The sequence below is a fragment of the Bos grunniens genome, chromosome 15 (assembly GCF_055505025.1).
Source record: "Bos grunniens cultivar Pamir isolate PY7600 chromosome 15, Bosgru_T2T1.0, whole genome shotgun sequence".
NCBI classification, from domain to species: Eukaryota; Metazoa; Chordata; class Mammalia; order Artiodactyla; family Bovidae; genus Bos; species Bos grunniens.
In genome coordinates, this window is record NC_141179.1 from 45,600,002 (window position 1) to 45,618,081 (window position 18,080).

An 18,080-nucleotide genomic window follows, 5' to 3' on the forward strand; every position below is an offset into this window, starting at 1 on the left:
CTTTTACATCAGTGATAAGTGTTTTTAATTTTCTTTTTTGTTATAATTTTGTCTGATTTTCATTATCAGGATAACGGTTGCCTCATAGAATGAGTTTGGATGTGTTTCTTTCCCTCCAGTTTTTTGGAATAGTTTCAGAAGGGTGTTATCTCTTCTCTAATGTTTGATAGAATTCATGTGTGACTTTTGTTTGTTGGGGGAGAGTTAAAGTTACTGATTCAAATTTCAGTACTGGTAATTGGTCTGTTCATATCTTCTTTCTTCCTGGTTCAGTCTCGAGAGATCAGACCTCTCTAACTTTGTTCATTCCTTCCAGATTGTCCATTTTGTTGGTGCATAGCTGCTTGAAATAGCCTCTTGTAATCCTTCGCATTTCTGTGGTGTCAGTTGTAACTTTCATTTCTGACTTCACTGGTTTAGGCCTCTCTTTTTTTTTCTTGATGAATCTTGGTAAAGGTCTAGCAATTTTTGTGTATCTTTCAAAGAACCAGCTTTTAGTTTCATTGATATTTTCTATTTTTTTGTAGTCTCTATTTCATTTATTCCTGCTCTCATCTTTATGCTCTCTTTCCTTCTGCTAACTTTGTGTTTTGTTCCTTCTTCTTTCTTTAGCTGCTTTAGGTGTAAGGTTGTTTGAGAACTTTTGTTTGCTGTGGTAAGCCTGTATCACTATAAACTTCCCTCTTAAACCTGCGTTTGCTGCATCTCTGGGTTTTGCAACATTGTGTTTTCATATTTGTCTCTAGGTATCTACTTCCTCTTTGATTTCTTCAGTGATCCATTGGTTGTCTCTTTTAACAGTCTTTAAGTCTATTTCGTCTCTAAGTATTGCTACTCCAGCTTTCTTTTGATTTCCATTTGCATGGTATGTCTTTTCTCCTCCTCTCGCTTTCAGTCTATAAGTGTCCCTAGATTTGAAAGGAACCTCTTGTAGGCAGCAAATACATGGATCATCTTTTTGTGTCCATTCAGCCAGTCTGTGTCTTTTCTTTAGACCATTTACACTTAATTATCAATATATATTTTCTTACTGCCATTGTGTTGTTTTGGATTTGTTTTTGAAGGTCTTTCCCCCCACCCCCTTCTTTTGTTCTCTTGTGACTTGATGACTATCTTAAGTGTTACGTTTGGAGTCCTTTGTATTTATATTATAGATTTTTGGTTTGCAGTTACCTTGAGGTTTTTGTACAGCAGTCTGTATGTATATATGATTAAGCTGTTGATCTCTTTCAACTGCATTTTAAATACCCTGCATTTGTACTTTCCCCATCCTCACAATTACTCTTCTTGACATTTTACATCGAGTTGTTTGGTATACCCCTTAATTGCTTATCGTGGATAGCGATGACTTTACTACTTTTGTTTTTATCATCCCTACTAGCTTTGCGGGAGGCTAATTTCATACCTTTGCTGTATGTTTGCCTTTACTGGTGAGTTTTTCATTCCATAATTTTCTTATTTACACTGGCAGCCTTTTGTTTTTCCACTAGACACGTTCCTTTAACATTTGTTGTAAAGCTCGTTTGGTGATGAATTCTTTTAGCTTTTGCTTGTCTTTAAAGTTTTTGACTTCTCCTTCAAATCTGAATGACAGCCTTGGTGGGTAGAGTATTCTTGGTTGCATTTTCCCTTTCACACTTTAAATATATCATGCCACTCCCTTCTGACCTGCAGAGTTTCTGCTGAAAAATTAGCTAGTAGTTTTATGGGAGTTCCCTTTAATGTTATTTGCTGCTTTTAGTATTCTCTCTTTAGCTTTAATTTTTGTCATTTTGATTACAATGTGACTTGCTATGTTTCTCTTTGGGGCTCTCTGCATTTCCTGGACTTGGGTGACTATTTCTTTTCCCAGGTTAGGGAGTTTTTCAGCTATTATCTCTTCAAATATTTTCTCGAGCCCTTTCTCTCTTCTTTTTTTGGGACCCCAGTAATGCAAATATTAGTGTGCTTGATGTTGTCCCAGAGTTCTCTTAAACTCACCTCATTTCTTTTCATTCTTTTCAGCAGTGGTGGTTTCCTCTGCCACCTCATTCTATCTGAATTACTATTTGTATGTAAGCGGTAGGTTAGTTACATTTCTTGACCTTGGAGACGTGGCCTTGTGTAGGCAGCATCCTAGCAGTGTATTCCTCTCCTTACCCAAGCTCTATGTTCTAGGGTTCCCCCAAGAGGGCAGCATGGGTCTTTATGTTGTGGTGCATTGGGCTTGGATGCCCCCCTGGTCTGGTTGGGTGTGGCTTAACCCAAGGAGGCCCCAGGGCTATTGCTGGCTCACTGGTGGGCAGAATCAGGGTCACAAAGACCCTGGGGCTGTTGCCCACCTGCTGACAGATGAAACCAGTTCCTGGGGTTAGGGCCAGACTACTAGCAGGCAGAGCTAGTTCCTGAAGTCTGAGTGTAGGGCCAAGGACCCTAGAGCTTGAGATCATTGGTTCCTCACACAGTTGGGCATGGGACCTGGGATGTCCTGAAAGGTTGTGTTGGTCTATTAGTGTTCAGGGCCCACCTGGTCCCAGGGTATAGTCTGGCCTGCATTGGGGAATTGTACTTTTCTTGCTTTATGAGCCAGGTCTTAGCCCTCTGATGAGTTGGGCTGTGTTGAGGGGTAAACCCAGAGGCAGTTGTGGGCTCTTTAGTCTTTAGATAGCCTGTTTGCTGATGGGTAAGGCTGTGTCCCCACCCAGTTCTTTGGCCTGAGGTGGCCCAGTACTGTTGCCTGTAGGCCACTGGGCAGGGTGTGGTCCTTGAGCTACTACGCCAAGCTGTCAGCTGCCACCGTCAACCATGTTCAAGCTCCCTAATGCTCCCGGGTATGGCTGCCACTCGTGTCTCTGTCCCCAGCGTGAGCCGCACCCGCTCCCTTCCTCTCCAGTAGACTCTAAGACCAGCAGGTAGGTCTGGCCCAGGCTCTTAACTACTTCTTTTGCCCTGTGTACATGGAGTTTTGTATGTGCCTTTAAGAATGGAGTCTCTGTTTGCCCCAGGCTTGTGGGGCTTCTGCAGTTAAGCCCCACTGGCTTCAGAAACAGCTGCTCTGGAGAGATCTGACCAGAGCCCTGGGCTTGGGGGCCTGACGTGGGGCTCAGAACTCTTGCTCTTGTGGGAGAATCTAACATAATTATTCCCTAGTCTGTGGGTCACCCACCCCAGGGAGGTGGTATGGGATTTGATTGTACTGCAAGTCCATCCTTCCTACCTGTTTTGTCATGGTTCCTTCTTTATGTTGTTAACTGTAGAAAGTCTCTACGGTCTTTTTTTTAAATCAATGGCTGTTCTGCAGATAGTTGTGATTTTGGTGTGCTCGTGAAAGCAGGTGAGTTCTGGGTCTTGTTACTCTGCCATCTTGGCTGCCCTCCCCTCTGCTGAGCCAGAAATCCCATGCGGATTTTGTTCTCCAAGTTACAGACGTGGCAACTTAGACATGAAGCTGTTGTCCCTAGGTCATTCAGCCAGTAGGTGGCAGAGCTGGGCTTCAAACTTGAGTTTAACTCCAAGTTGTTCGCTTTTTGCAAAAACTGGCATAGTAGCAACATTGTTTGAACTTGATGTCACTGGATTTCTTATGCTACCCACATGTATATGTGGGTAGCAGGGCAGAGTGAAGGGATACAGGGGAGAGAGAGAGAGGAAGACAGCTTGAGAGAATTCTCTGAAGTACAGTGGTGCAGTATTCATAGGTGGCGTAACACAGGTCAGTCTCTCAGAGGGCCAGTGGGGGCTGGGGGAGATGGTGGCAGCTTAGCTTTCATCCATCCTCCTGTTGAACTCATCCTCAGTGAGGTCCCCACTCAGAGAAAGACACAGTGCTGGGCACTGCACGATGAGTAAGGTAGGTCCTCCCTTCAGACGTTTCTTTTAAACACAAATTACCATGCCTGTCCCCTGCTTTAAGCCTCTCATTGCTTTCAGTACTCCCTCCCTGGACACCGTGTGTCTCCAAGGTCAATTCCAGGAGGCTGGCTTACAAAGCCTTTCTTGATCTGGGCTCCAGCTGACCTCACCAGATCCTTCCTTCCTTCCTTGGGCCTCCTTCTCTGGCCCAGTGGTCATCAACTAGAAGGGAGCTATTGGCATCTAGAGGGAGAGACCAAGGATGCTGCTAAACATCCTAGAGCACACGGGATGGCCCCAGCACAGTGACTTGCCAGACCGCGGTGCAGGGGTCAAGAAGCTCTGCTCTTGTCATACCAACTTCAGGTACCTCCTTGGGCGTGCTGGGATGGTTCGGGTCCATCCGCCTGGAGTGCCTTTCCCCTCTGGCATACTTGGCCCTGACTCATCTTTCAAAAATTCAAGGATCACCTCTTCCTTGGAGCCTTTTCAGTCCCCCTCCCCAGTGCTCCGTTAAAAATGACAATTTGCTCTTTGGGGCTGTAGACACTTCTGTTGGAGCCTCTGTAACGCTCAGCACACGCTCTTGTCTGAAACAGACCTGTACTCCCACGCTGGACCATCCACACCCTCAGGCAAAGACCTTGGCATTCACCCCTGTATCCCCAGTGCTCCTTGGCCCAGAATGGAAGGTATTTAACCTGCACATGTGAGGGAATGAGACGATGCGGAAGGCTCTTACTCTTGTCTGCAGGGGCCTGTCCGTAGCAGATGCTCAGTGAGCTTGTGCTGCGCACGGGTGCAGAAAGGTGCCACACCACTTCAAGGAGAGCCAGGAGGTGCTCAGGTCAGACAGCACCATGGCGTGCGGACCTCCAACCCTCAGTGAAAGCCTCCTGAAAGAGGCTGGGCTGATCTGAACCTCGGCAGACAGGATTCAGCCCCGTGACAGGGAGGAGGAGAAAAATACATTTCGGAGAGGGAACAGTAGGAGCCATGGCTAGAGCATGGGTTCATGAATGCTGACGATTCAGAGGGGTCTTGGGTGCTAAGGCTTTTGAATGCTAATCTGTGGTGGTTGCGGAACTGAGTTCTTGGCAGGATGAAAACAGTACCTCCAGGGATGGTGCAGAGAACACCCGGAGGGGACCAAGTGGGAGACCCCCCCCGAGGAAGTTAGAGAGATGAGGCCAGAGCTAGAGCCGCCACAGGGAGGAGTTAGGGCCATTGCTCAGAGTGGGGGGTGGGGGGGGTGGGGGGAAGGCTGGTTGGGAGGGTGAGGTATGGCCGCTGAGCAGGCGCCTCTCCCTGAGGTAGGACATACTTGAGATGTCTTGCAGTGGAAAGAGCCTTCCACTCGAGGGAGCTGTTTGATCAGATAAATTGCCTCTTAGGCTGACGAGGGAAGGGAAGTAGAGATGTCTGCTCAGGTGCTGGGAGGCCCCGCAGCCCTGAGAACCTGAGACACCACTGCAGAAAAGGGCAGCCTTGTCAAGGAAGTCCATTCCTCCTTCCTTGCTGTCAGTCACTCCCGCCAGATTCCTGGGAACGGAAATGCACTACAAGCTTTCATATGGAAGCATCCCAGGAGGGGGCTTCCTACCCCTTCCGTCAGCTCAGAACATTCCATATTTTTTTTTCCAGCAAAGCTTTTGTGACTCATAGCCCTTCCCCTTTGGTGTAAGAGCCCCTGACTGTTCCTAGGGATGGCGTGAGTCGTTGAGTGTGCGTGGGCATCTCACTGCCCTCCCTGCAAAAGCGCTCTACAGTGCACTTACAAAAGTACAAAAGCTGTGGTGGAGAGCACAGCACAGCTGGAAACCTGTGGGCCACCTCGTGGACATCTGTTCCACAGCCTCGAGTTGTCCTGTCAGCACCCACATCAGAGACGCCCTGGGGCCCAGTCTGGGCTCTGTGGGTGGCCGTGGGCCAGCTTCCCATCGAAGCAGAGTTGGGACCCACACACGTGCCTCACTGGGCTGCCAGCCATGAAGAGAGTCATCTCCAGTCCTCAGATCTGGGAGTGGCCAGGCAGGAGTCGGTCAGCAGCTGGTCCTGGCTCAGCATCGTCTGAAAGGACACGGCCGAAGACCCCGCTCAACAGCGTTCAACAGGTCAAGGCTGCCCTGCGGCTGCTCCATGGGGAGCAGCAGGGTCCTGGGTTGGCCCTGACACCAGCGCCCTGTAGGTTCATGGTGTCCCAGGGACACCAACACTATCAACAATAGATTGCTCCTACCTTTAAAGGTGCCAGTTCATGGCCACCAAAGGTCTGTGAGAAGGACAGGGCTGGGTGGGTTCATTTCAGTGTGCGAGCCAAGAAAAAAACAAATTGACAAAAGTGATCCTGATTGGACTCAGGGAGAGCCCCCCGACCCCCAGTCTTGTCTTGAGTTCGGCCTTTATAATCTGCTCAGTAAACCAGCAAAGGCCTCAGCAAGGTGGACACTGTGGCCAGTGGGCTCATGCTGGGGCAGTCCAGAACTGAGAGGCGCTGGGAGGCAGTGGGCCTCACCAATGTGAATCTGTTCTCTGGCCTTTTTCTGCCAGCTCTGGTCTGCCTGCCGGCCTGGAAAGGAGGATGTTATCAGCCCTGCTTGACAGACAGTGACTTGCCCAAGGTCGCAGACAGGGACAGTCAGTCTCCCTCCAGAGTGGCTCCTCTCCCCTGGGTCTGAGCGGCTTCACATGGTACAGTTTGTCCCAAGTGGACATGCCAGGGTGGACATGCCAGGATGGACTTGTGCCTGTGAAGTCCGTAAAGTCAGAGGCGTGACAGGAAATGCGTGTCTCATGGGTGGAGAGGGCAGAGCCCTGTCCATCAGGCAGGGGTGAGGCCTGGGCTTTGGGCTGATGAGGCAGGTGACCCAGAACTGCTGAGTATCTTGGTCTCCTCACCAGCCCCAGGCCTGGACAGAGGGCCTGAGACCTAGGACACTTTAGCTGGTTTCGGCTCAAGACAGGTCAGTGGAGAAGGCCTCTGGGCCTCTATCTGCCTCAGGGCTGGCTCACCTCCAGCACCAGCCCCCAGTCCCATCTGCTCTCCCCCAGCAGGGGCACTGGCACTACAGGCTCTGGATTAGGCAGGGGGGCTAAGCCAGCCCCACACCAAACTCCCGGGGCCTCCCCAGCACGGGTCCTACTATAGAGAGAGGGCCAGAGTCCTACCGTGAGGCGGTGAATGTCTTGGGAGAGGAGCCCTATCTGCGTCACGGTGCCTTCCGAAGGTGCCATCTGTAAAACGGGTAGTGGCCTGGTCAGTGCTCGTGGACTGAGCTCGGGATTCGCAGAGGTGGCCTGCAAGTCCTATCCTGCCTGGGCCTGCTCCCCAGGAGAATGGGCAAGGAGTGGGCCAGGCCCTAGGGAGCGACACATGGGTGAAGCACGCACTGCTCGTCCCTGGGGAGAGGCAGAGCTTCCACTGTCCCACACCGTCACATACACTCCCGCGTTCCCACTTCAGTGCCAGCTCTGAGGGGACACAGGAGCGGGGAGAATGGGATGAAGGCCTTTCTGATGCTGAACACACTGACAGTTTCTGGCACCAGCAGGACCTCAGACACTGATGCCCCAGTGTAGGCAGAGCCAAGTATCCTCACTGCCAGGAACCTCCGGCCCCACCTGCTCAGGCAATGCTGGTCTGCTCCTCCTCCCCTAAACCTTTGTGGACATCATAGATTTGCCCTTTGAGGGCACTGCATATAACCCATCATTTTACAGGTGGGAAAACTGGGCCCCACCAAGAGATACAGGACTTGCACAGGGCGCAGAGTTAGTGACATCACAGTCCCATGCAGGATTTGAAAGCAGGCACATGCAGAGAGTCTCCCACCAGGACATGATAAGAAAGGAACAAGGGGTAAAGCCTGCCCTGACTACAGCTCTGAACTGCCGTGCCCAGCTATCAGCCCCAGGGAGCACCTCTCGTCAGTAGTCCTGGCCCTGGGATCAAACAGCAGCCGTGCTAACAACTTGCAAGCCGGTGCCCACATTCCTTGCTAACTGGACTTCAAAGGAGGCCGGGAGGCCAATGGGCCTGAGGCTGCTGGTACTTTGCATTGCCTCCATCTGGAACAGAACCAGAGTTCAAACTGGGTTCGTGAGGCCCTGCCGCAGCCACCAGTTATGAGGCTGCTGTCCGGATTCTGCAGACAAGGCCCAGGGGACCCAGTGGAGCCAAAAGCTGCACTGGGCCCAATTGGGATTTCATGAGCAGGAGCCCAGACTGGCAGGTGCGTCCCTCCCCTGTCCTCCGCCAGACCAGGCCCGGCTGGAAGACCCACTTTCAGTCAGTCAGCCTCTAAATCAGGAGGCCAGGTCTGTTCCAGCTCCTCCAAGACAGAGCAACCCCTACACAGGCCCAGGGAGGGCAGTCACAGCAGAGCCCACACAACGCACGCAAGAAAACAGGCCTGCCAGCAAGGCAAGCTGGCTTCCCCTCGCCAGAATGGAAACCAGCTTTGGGGTCTGCACGACAGCAGAATGTGAGATGCAAAATGCCTCTGGGCTTCCCACTGAGCGGTGCACCCTGAAGTGAGGCCACAGGCTCCTCCAAAGGCTGGGAGGGGGTATCTCCTTGCCCCATCCCCCTTGCTCAGGACACTTGCAAATCACAGCCCAGCTCAGCAGTGTGGGCTCTTGAGCAGCACTCCAGCTGTCAATGTGCCCACCTCACTCCCCTGGACACGCTTAGAGATAGGCTGTGCTGCTCGCTTTCTACATAAATACGGGTTTTATTACCGAAAGAAGAGACCACCTCTGAATGAAGTCACGACAGTTCCATTGTCCCCACAGCAGAAGGCCCTGCTCTGTCCCTGCAGCCAAAACTCTGGCCACAGGCCCAAGGCACTTGGGACTGCCCTCCATGGGGGAGCAGCTGAGGGGCCTGAGAGCTGAGTCCCTCAGGGTTGTCTGCAGTCTTGGCACGTGTGTCCAAGCTCAGGCGTGGCCACCAGTGCTATAGCTGGACATTCAGACTTACCGAAAATGTACAAGCATCCTAAAGTGTCTTTCCTTCTGAGTCCCCAAGTCTGGCCCCTTAGCAAGGATGCAGCTCCATACCTGGCCACCCGCAGGGTTCGGAGAAAGACGCCCAGGGGTGCGCAATGGCTGGAATGTTCTCTGCGGGTCATGCGCACACGCAGGGGTGAGGTGAGTTACATGGTGACACACACGGAGTTACTGTGAGCTCTCAGGACGCACAGACAGTACAGGTGACAAGGGCATCAGCTAATCGGTCCCACCTGGTCCAACCCGTCCAGTTCAGGGGCATCAAGTGTGCTGAGGCCCCGGGTGCCACTGTAGGCCCTGTGACCATCACCAACACTGTTGCTGGGCTCCATTGGGCAAATGTAGTCCGTCGATTCATCAAACTTCTTTTTTCTTATGTTTCCAAAATGTGAAAATCCCAGCTTCCTTGGCTAAAACACAGCAGATGCAAAGTGATGAGAAAGAGATGACTGAGCTGGTATGCAGCTACCCTGACAATACATTTTAGAGCAGGCCTGTGAGGGAAGGAATACGGCAAACTGCTTCTAGAAAACCCTCTTCACAAAATAGCACTCCTGGAAACAACTGGCTTGCTGGGGAGAGGCCAACAGATCAATCGTCTTGAGCAAGCACAGCTGCTCCTCCAAGGCTCGGTGCCCAAAACTCTTGCCCTGTGATGCTGACATTCCCCGGGAGGAGTCGGGGCTCCCTGAAGATGCTGCAGTCTGTACAGAGGTCAAGCTCACAGGACTTGGCACCACACGGGGAGCACTCCCCACCTTCTCACAGCACCTAGGGCAGCCACACAGATAACCCTTCCTGCCTGCTCCAGCACCGGAGCTGTGCTGAGTTGGCAGGACAGCTCAGGCAGGGGGGATGTGTGAGATTCAGAGCCCCACTGAGTGGTGCTGGTGCTTAGATGACCTCGGGACCTCTGCTAGCTGTGTGCTGGCCACCTTCAGGGCTGGCTGCCGACGGGGCCACTCATTGAGTTGGCAAGACAGCTCTAATTGGCACAGGGCACCCACACTTGGGAACTTGTCTGCTTTGCAAAACGAGTCAAGGTAACATCAGGAAAGAGGACTGGATGCTGCCTGCACATCATTTCTGTATAAAGAAACCTGCACACCCTTGGACTCAAGGGTGGCTGGGAACTGGCCTAACAAAGAGTAACATAAAATCAAACCAAAGGTAGAAGCCAAAGCAGAAGTTACGAGAGCCTCCTCGTCCAGGCAGCCCACTTGGGTTTGGCACCAGGTCCGGGCTTATCTGCTGCCCAAGTTAAGGGGCAGAAAGCAGGTCCCTGTGGCCACCCCAGAAAGGGTCTGGCAACTCACCCGGACTTTGGCTGTGGTGGTCAGTGGTGTGTAAGCAGGTGAGGTCATTTTCTCTCGCTTCTCCTGCTCAGCCTCAGGGCCAATCAAGGCATTGAATTTGGTGGTCAGGTGACGTCTGAGGAGCGTCTTTTGTGGTGGGATGTTGAGAAGCATGGCCAGGGTGTCCCCTGTGAAGCGTGGCTCTAGGATCTAAGAAGAAACAAGACAAGTCAGCCAGTGATGACCACCAGCGCTTGCAGGTGATGACACTGAGAAACAGGCCCCCATCGACCCGGGTGCCTTGAGGGCACTTGTCCTGTGTCCCCACCCTGCTTGCTTCCCGGCACGGGCCCGACTGTGCCAATGGAGAGCTGTGCCCTCTTAGCCAAGGCTGTCTCCCTTCTCATCCTTTGTCATCCAGGGTCCACTCTGGATGATGGCCAAGCCACCCCTTCCTCATTTCTCTGCTAGCTTTGCCTCTTGATGGCGCTGAGTGCTGAGACAGATCGTCCCATGACAAGCAGGAGGTGACACCTAGGTGCCCTCTCCCTGCCCAGCCCCGTGTTCCTCTAGCAGCAGGTGGAGCTGCCTCGTTAATGGGCAGTTTTCATGCAGACCCCTTGTCCTGCACTCCTCTGGGCCTGTAGCAGAGAAAGTCTTTCCAGAGCCCATCTTATTTCCATGAAGCCTATTAAATCTCAGCCACAACAGACCAAATCCTACTTTGAAATTTCAATTTATGCAAGGAGTTCCAATGAAGTATCAACTTTCTTACTGGGATGCGTGTCCAGCCCTTAGACGTCAGTTCCTGAATACCCCAGGAGCACTGAGGCAAGTGGACCAGCTCAAAGAGCCACTCACAATGAGCCCTCCATGGACGCCACTCCCACGAAGGTTGGGCGCGTATTCCGCCAGGTCCACGGACCGCAACCACTCCATCACCCTGTGGTTGGACCACTGCACAACTTCTGAAGGAGAGAGGTTACTCTGTGAGAGGGGAGAAGGAGAGTGGAGAAGTTAGGCCTACAGGTCCTACCAGGCTCCTCTGTGGAGCCAGCCCCTATGAGTCAGTCAGCCCTAGACGCCTCACCCAGGCCTTCCCTTATGCCTACAGACCCGGGCCTCCATGTCAGCTGCCTGAGAGCCTGCCTAGTTTCCAAGAAATTAAGCTCTCGCTCAACCTGCAGGATCTTCTTACTCTGAGATATCTAATTCCAGAATCCCGTTACTCCCTGACTCTCTGATTACTTTGAGACTAACACATGAAGGCATGGAGTTATTCATTCAGTGATGCAGAAGCACTTTAAAAGAGGACTACCAATGATGAGCTGAGTGTTTTATAGAATAAAGATCTCACTGGCGTGGCCAAATGTTTTTGGAGAATACACATTAAGATACTTAGACCTAAGTGCCCTCAAGTGGCATCTGGGTCTTCAAAATGCCCAGCACTGTGCCTGACATATAGAAGGCATTCAAAATGTGCTTTGTTGAACAGGAAGAAAAGAGGGGATGGAGAGTACAAATAGGAGTTTTCAATCCCCTGGGAAGTGACAAACGCCCCATGAGGATCCTTTCCAGACCATACTCTTAAAGCAGGGTTGGACTCAGTTCCCAGAACACAGGAGGCAGGGTGTTACCGACAACCTTGTAGAAGAACTCTGAGGTTCACGGAAGATTATGAGGGAATTCCCCAGGCTGTGGGTTGCTGTGTTTACCGCTACTATTTCTTCTCTAGCAAAACCTGCTCATGGATTCCCTGTGAATCTGGAGCTGGAGGTCAGTTAATGTTCTACCTACCCAGAGATTCTGAAACACCTGGTTTCCTCATAGGCTCTTTTCCACTCCTCTGCATACTTTGACACCATCTTTCCATTTTGTCTCACCACTCTCCCCTCTCTCTCCTTTGCTTCACCTCCTCGTCCCCTTTAATCGTTATACACCTTTAAAAGACTTGCTGCCACTGCCCTCCAGCCCATAGCATGTATCGCCCCCAGGGAGATGGACGTTGGAGGTATAGTGGCTGCGGTGGGACACAGAGTCCAGGCCACAGGCATGTTGGGGCATCATGAAGCCCTAGCAAAGGGAAGAATCCACAGCACCATGGTCCCAAACGCAGCCACTTAGTGACGATAATGTCCCGGCTTTCTAACGCCCTATCTTACAGGTGTCCTGGCTCAGGGCTACCTGGACAGGTAGCGCCCTGCCCTCACCTCATCAGCCGGCCGCCGGTGCAGGCAATGAGGGTTGAACTTGTTGACGTGCAGCACGTGAATGGCACATTTGATGCTGAGATGATGTAGTTGGCTGGTGACTTTTAGGAAGAGGAGATCATTCTGGAAGAACAAAGTTTTGGTGCATGAACCAGAGCTTCTGAAGTGACAAACACCCCATGAGGATTTTTTCCAGACCATACAATACAACATGGACACGGCAACAGTTCTCCTTGGCACAATAGTTTGTACTTCGCTACTTGGGGCATCTTATGTGACAAATGACACTGTTTTAAGACCTTAAGGATATGCTGGAGGTGGTGGAATCAAGTGTAAAATAACCTCCCTGGGGACGCCCACGTTGAGCTGGGTGCTCATAGGGACTGAAACACTGGAGGAAGAGCCCTCACCACCGTCAGGTACTGCAGCATCCGCCCGTCAACTCTGGATTCATGAAACTGGTCTTTGTACTGGGGTAAGCCAATATCATCAAGCCAACCTACACAAATGGGGAAGTGAGACTTGTGAAAATCAGAGACTGTGGATGCAAAAAACACATAAAAAGAAAGCAGCAGCAAATTATCATTCAAGTTCCAGCTGTGTTTCCCCTAAAGTTTAGTAATCTGTCTGCCTATCCCAAGGAGACAGCTGCCTTTGAGGCACACATTCCCAGGGAGCTGCCAGAAACATACACACATCTGCCTGTCCTTACGTGTTACCCAAATGTGGTCTAGCAGTGCAGACTTCTCCTCCTGCTTGGTGTTGATGGCTTTAACTGCTAAAACCAGCTTTTTCCTGTGAAGGGGGTGCTTAATTCCCAGCTCCTGAAAGTGAAAGATAGAGACAGCTGTGAAATCTCAGCAGGCAGCCCAGCTCTCAGAGGCTCCTGTGTCTGGGTGGAGATTCTCCACTAGGTGGAGCATAACAGCAGACCTCTGCCCACCGCCCTGGGATCAACCTGCAGCAACAGAATCTTGGCCTCCTTTGCCCATCTTCCTACGTGTGGGCATGTTGTCGGGGTGGTGGGTGGGAAGGAATGGGGGGAATTCATCTTCCCATGCATTGGTTTGGGGAGAAGTAGGAGCCTCCTCACCCAGGGCTCATACCTTTTCCATGTCCTGAGGGGTAGCTGTCAGTAAAGTGTGGCCAGAAGTCACCCATTGCCTCGCAAAGATCACATACTGAGCCAGGCCGAAGTCCTCCAGCCACGTGCATACACGCTCTGTGCTCCACTGGGCAAAGGGGACGTTGGCGTCACTGGAAGCAGGAAATGACCCTGTGAGCATGAGTGCCTGGGCTCCATCTGAACAGTGCCTCACAAAAAAGGACCAGGTTTAAACACACAACCCCCATAATGGGATCCAGTTGAACCACAACATACTCATTCAAGATAGACTCTTGAGTGTTCTGGGATAACACCTGGTGGGAATCTCAGATCTGCAGCTGCTCACAGCTTGGGGCAGTTATATGTGCCTCAGGAAGCTGTGCTCAAGAGTGTCACTGATGGCACAGTGGTAAAGAATCTGCCTGCCAATGCAGGGGATACAGGAGACATGGGTTTGATGCTGGGAAGACCCCCTGGAATAGGAAATGACAACCCATTCCAGTATTCTTACCTGAAAAATCCCATGAACAGAGGAGCCTGGAGGGCTACAGTCCATGGTGTCACAAAGAGTCAGACACGACTGAGGTACTTAACACACACATACACAGGAAGCTGTGCTCACACGAACACGCAGTCCACATACATACACACTTGAACCAAAGCCAATTAGGATTTAGATCCACACCTGAATCATGTTTTACAGTGTTTAATATCATTTTTACCAAAATGCTTAGAAAGCTAGAGAAAGAGTATCAGTACTCAAACATTAAAAAAAAACTCCAATTATCAGTAGTTAAAATCTTATTTACTGATGAAATACTAGGAGCATTCACATTAAAGGCAATAAAAAGACTTTTTTATCACACTAGTAACACTGGTCAGAGTTGCAGTGAGTGTAAGAAGAGATAAAATAAAAAGCAAAAATATAGCTATTAGAAAGGTAGAAATAAAGCCACTCTTTTCAGAAAGACATGATTGTCTACCTAGAAAACCCAAGAGAACTCAGTAAGGTGGCTAGTTATAAAATACACATACTCCTAATATTTACATGACATACATGATTTTCTGTATACCAATGCACAGACACTAATATTGTTGTTAAAATAATTTTAAATCCCACTGATAGCAACCAAAATTATAAAATGTCTAAGCGCTGCCTTTACGAGAATTGAGTGGGTCCTTGTGAGTGGTGATGGGGGAGGTGGTAACGATGACACTCAACTGAGCAGCATAAAAAGGATATGAATAAATGAAGAGCTAGATCATGTTCCTAGACAGGAAGCCTGGGCTTTACAAAGCCATCAATTCTTAAAGACATCAATTTTTCATTTAAAGTCTGAATATAATGGCACACTCAAATCCCAGTTGAGTTGTGGGGGGTGGGGGGAGGTTGACAAAGCAACTTTATATCCATTTTTTTTTTTTAAATAAAGGTGGATTCATGGAATATAGAAGACTGGCTATTCCAAAAGACTGCTTCTAAGGAAGTACTTCTAAAATGCTGGTTAAAATAAACAAATTTTTAATGCCTGAATGAGGCATTAAAAAACTCCTTGAAAGTGAGAGGATTTCTTAAAGAGTCAGGATGACCAGGAAGCACCCTGTTAGAACTAGTGCAGGAGATGATATGTGCCTTAGAGCAGGTGCTGGTCATTCAGCCTGGAGCCTAGGTTTCTAACAAATCATGAATAAGTGCAGATCTAGGTTTTTTGAGACCTGGAACTTATAAAATTTGGGGCGGGGGACCTCTTTAAGAATTGAGTGCAGACGGATTATGTGAATACACAATTTGAATACAAAATTAAGAACAAAAGGTGTATTTAGAATTTAAAAAATCACAAAAGTTACAAATCTAACTAAAATGTAAAAGTATCATGGAATCCAGAAAAATAATGTTTTTATTAATTCCAAATACACTTCTATAGTGCTTTACCTTCATATTTGGTAACTCTGCTTGCTTCATATGTCAACAACTCAATAACACAGCTGTCCCTCTGTATCTGCTAGGGGATTGGTTCCAGGACCCCAAAGACACCAAAATCCAGGGATGCTCAAGCCCTTTAGATAAAATGGCATAGTTCATTCAGCCCTCTGTATTTGTGAGTTCTGCATCCATGGATTCAACCAGTAGAAATCTGATATGTGGTTATTTGAATCTGTGGGTAGGGCAGGGCTGTATTTTCTGTGAGAAGCTTAATTCCACCTTCCTTCTAGCACAATGGACCAATGTTTGTTATTTTGATAGTTTTTTAAAGAATCCTTTCAGCTTCACAATTTAAAAATGGTATTGTTAAATACAATTTTAGAATCATTGAATTTAGGAAAACTATCAAGTGTCCTTTAGATACAAGCTGTAAAATTCCACAGCATTCAAGCTTTCTGGTGTTTCTTAAATATTTTTTGAATTGACATTTATTTAACATCCCTGTGGCTGTTGCATATTAGGCAACATCATCTTGGTCAAAGTTAGTATATCATGTAAAATCATCAAGAAATTTGATTCACTTTATTGAACAACAATCAAGGAACCTACTCACTATTTTGAGTATATCATGCAAATGTGGGGGTGGATAAAGCACAAGCTGGAATCAAGATTGCTGGGAGAAAGATCAACAACTTCAGACAGGCAGATGATACCACACTAATGGCAGAAAGCGAGGAGGAGCTAAAGAGCCTCTTGATGAAAGTGAAAGAGGAAAGTGAAAACACTGGCTTCAAACTCAACACCAAAAAACCGCAAATCATGGCATCTGGTCCCATCACTTCATGGCAAACAGATGGGGAAACAATGGAAACAGCGGCCGACTTTATTTTCATGGTCTCCAAAATCACTGCCGACAATGACCGCAGCCATGAAATTAAAAGACACTTGCTCCTTGGAAGAAAAGCTGACAAACCTAGACAGCGTATTAGAAAGAGACATCACTTTTATTTAATTACATTTATTTAAAAGAGAGTTTCTTTTAATTTCAGTGCTGACAAAGGTCTGTCTAGTCAAAGCTATGGTTTTTCCAGTAGTCATGTACAGATGTGAGAGATCATAAAGAAGGCTGAGCGCCAAAGAACTGATTCTTTCAAACTGTGGTGCTGGAGAAGACTCTTGAGAGTTCCTTAGACAGCAGGGAGATCAAAGCAGTCAATCCTAAAGGAAATCAACCCTGAATATTCACTGGAAGGACTTATGCTGATGCTGAAGCTCCAATACTTGGGCCACCTGAGGCAAAGAGCTGACTCACTGGAAAAGACCCTGATGCTGAGAAAGACTGAAGGCAAGAGAAGGGGGTGACAGAGGATGAAATGGTTGGATGGCGTCACTGACTCAATGGACATGAGTTTGAGCAAACTCAGGGAGACGGTGAAGGACAGGGAAGCCTGGCGTACTGCAGTTCATGGGGTCGCAGAGAGTCAGACATGACTTAGCAACTGAACAACAACCACAAAATTCACTATTTTTGTTTGGAATTTATCTGTTGCTCTTGGTGAATTATTGCATTTGGTTTGATCTGGGATTTTTTGTGTATATATTTTTCTTAATATCAGACTAGTTTCTTTTAATTTCAGTGCTCACTTTATCACTTTTATTTCACATTCTATTAGCTTTTAATTTTAGTTTCTAAGTTTCTGGGAATTGGGAAGAAACAAATGTTCTACATATCAGAGAGATATTTTAGTTCTGAGGTGAAATAAGTGTTTTTGAGACTGTAATTTGAATGCCTCTGTCCTGTAGACCTTTTCAAAACATCCTAGAGCTTTGACATACTCCTCTATTCTTAATCATCTTCCCATTTCTCGCTTTGTGAATGGTCTCTGCTCTCCTAAGCCTGTGGTATTCCCACAATAGCAAACCCAACCTTCCCACCTCCTGGGGTTCTGTCAGTGCCAGGGTCTCCCATACTCTGGTCCGGGGCTGAACATGGTGTTAAGTGATTTAGAGATGACAGAGAAAAGTACCTTTCGTATACAGCCAAACCACTTGTTTTACTAACATGCTCCAAAACATCTTTCCAAATTGCAGTTAAAATGATGTACGTGTGATTTATCAAACAGGCCATTCCCATGGTGGATGGAGAACACAGGGTGCCCTTATCATTGCACGTATTTCATTAGTCCTTTTCTGAAAAGAGAGGACTTCTGTTTTGAATAAGCACCAAGAGAACCAAATCTCCTGTTTAGGATTATGCAAATCTGATGACTGGAAAGACTTTCCACAGACTAGCTTCTGGTTTTGTATATTTCAAATGTTCTTTCTTTTCCCACTACCTCATACTTCTGAAACCAAATGCCAGAGGACAAGTTCGTTTTGGAACAAGATCTCTGACTTTGAGTCTCTGCGTCAGAGCGCTGGGCACACTGGCACACTGGCAGCCATTTTTATAGTAGGACAGCTAATTAATGAAACCTTAGTAAGCTAAACACGAAGGGACTGCAAACCACATCAACATAATTCCACCAAACCCAAACTAAATGGATTCCCAACTCAACTTCCCCTAAGTCAGCTCTCAAGAATGCCCACGGCTATTCCAGTGTCATCTGATATTAGTCTAAGCATAGACCAAGGGGAAGTTGGAGTAAAGAGTCAGCAGTCTCAAAACTGTGTTTGAAATGTCTTACTTATGAAAAAATTTCAAC

At 48.5% G+C, this 18,080-nt stretch overlaps 1 protein-coding gene across 43 annotated transcripts in view; it reads right to left on the reverse strand.

The window, feature by feature from the left end:
- Positions 1-314: 314 nt before the first annotated feature.
- Positions 315-18,080, reverse strand: part of PPFIBP2 (PPFIB scaffold protein 2) — a 159,386-nt gene continuing 141,620 nt past the window's right edge. For 42 of the 43 annotated variants that reach the window (XM_086340260.1, XM_086340257.1, XM_086340253.1 and 39 more), the window contains 7 exons: positions 13,453-13,603; positions 13,059-13,170; positions 12,757-12,845; positions 12,347-12,469; positions 10,998-11,123; positions 10,158-10,346; positions 8,545-9,251 (listed from right to left, as the gene is read on the reverse strand). In XM_086340260.1, coding sequence (XP_086196386.1) covers positions 9,057-9,251; positions 10,158-10,346; positions 10,998-11,123; positions 12,347-12,469; positions 12,757-12,845; positions 13,059-13,170; positions 13,453-13,603 — 985 coding nt within the window. In that variant the 3' untranslated portion in view covers positions 8,545-9,056. Of the gene's footprint in view, positions 5,902-6,999; positions 7,066-8,544; positions 9,252-10,157; positions 10,347-10,997; positions 11,124-12,346; positions 12,470-12,756; positions 12,846-13,058; positions 13,171-13,452; positions 13,604-18,080 lie in introns of those variants that run through there. The other variant, XM_086340282.1, reaches the window with a different exon arrangement.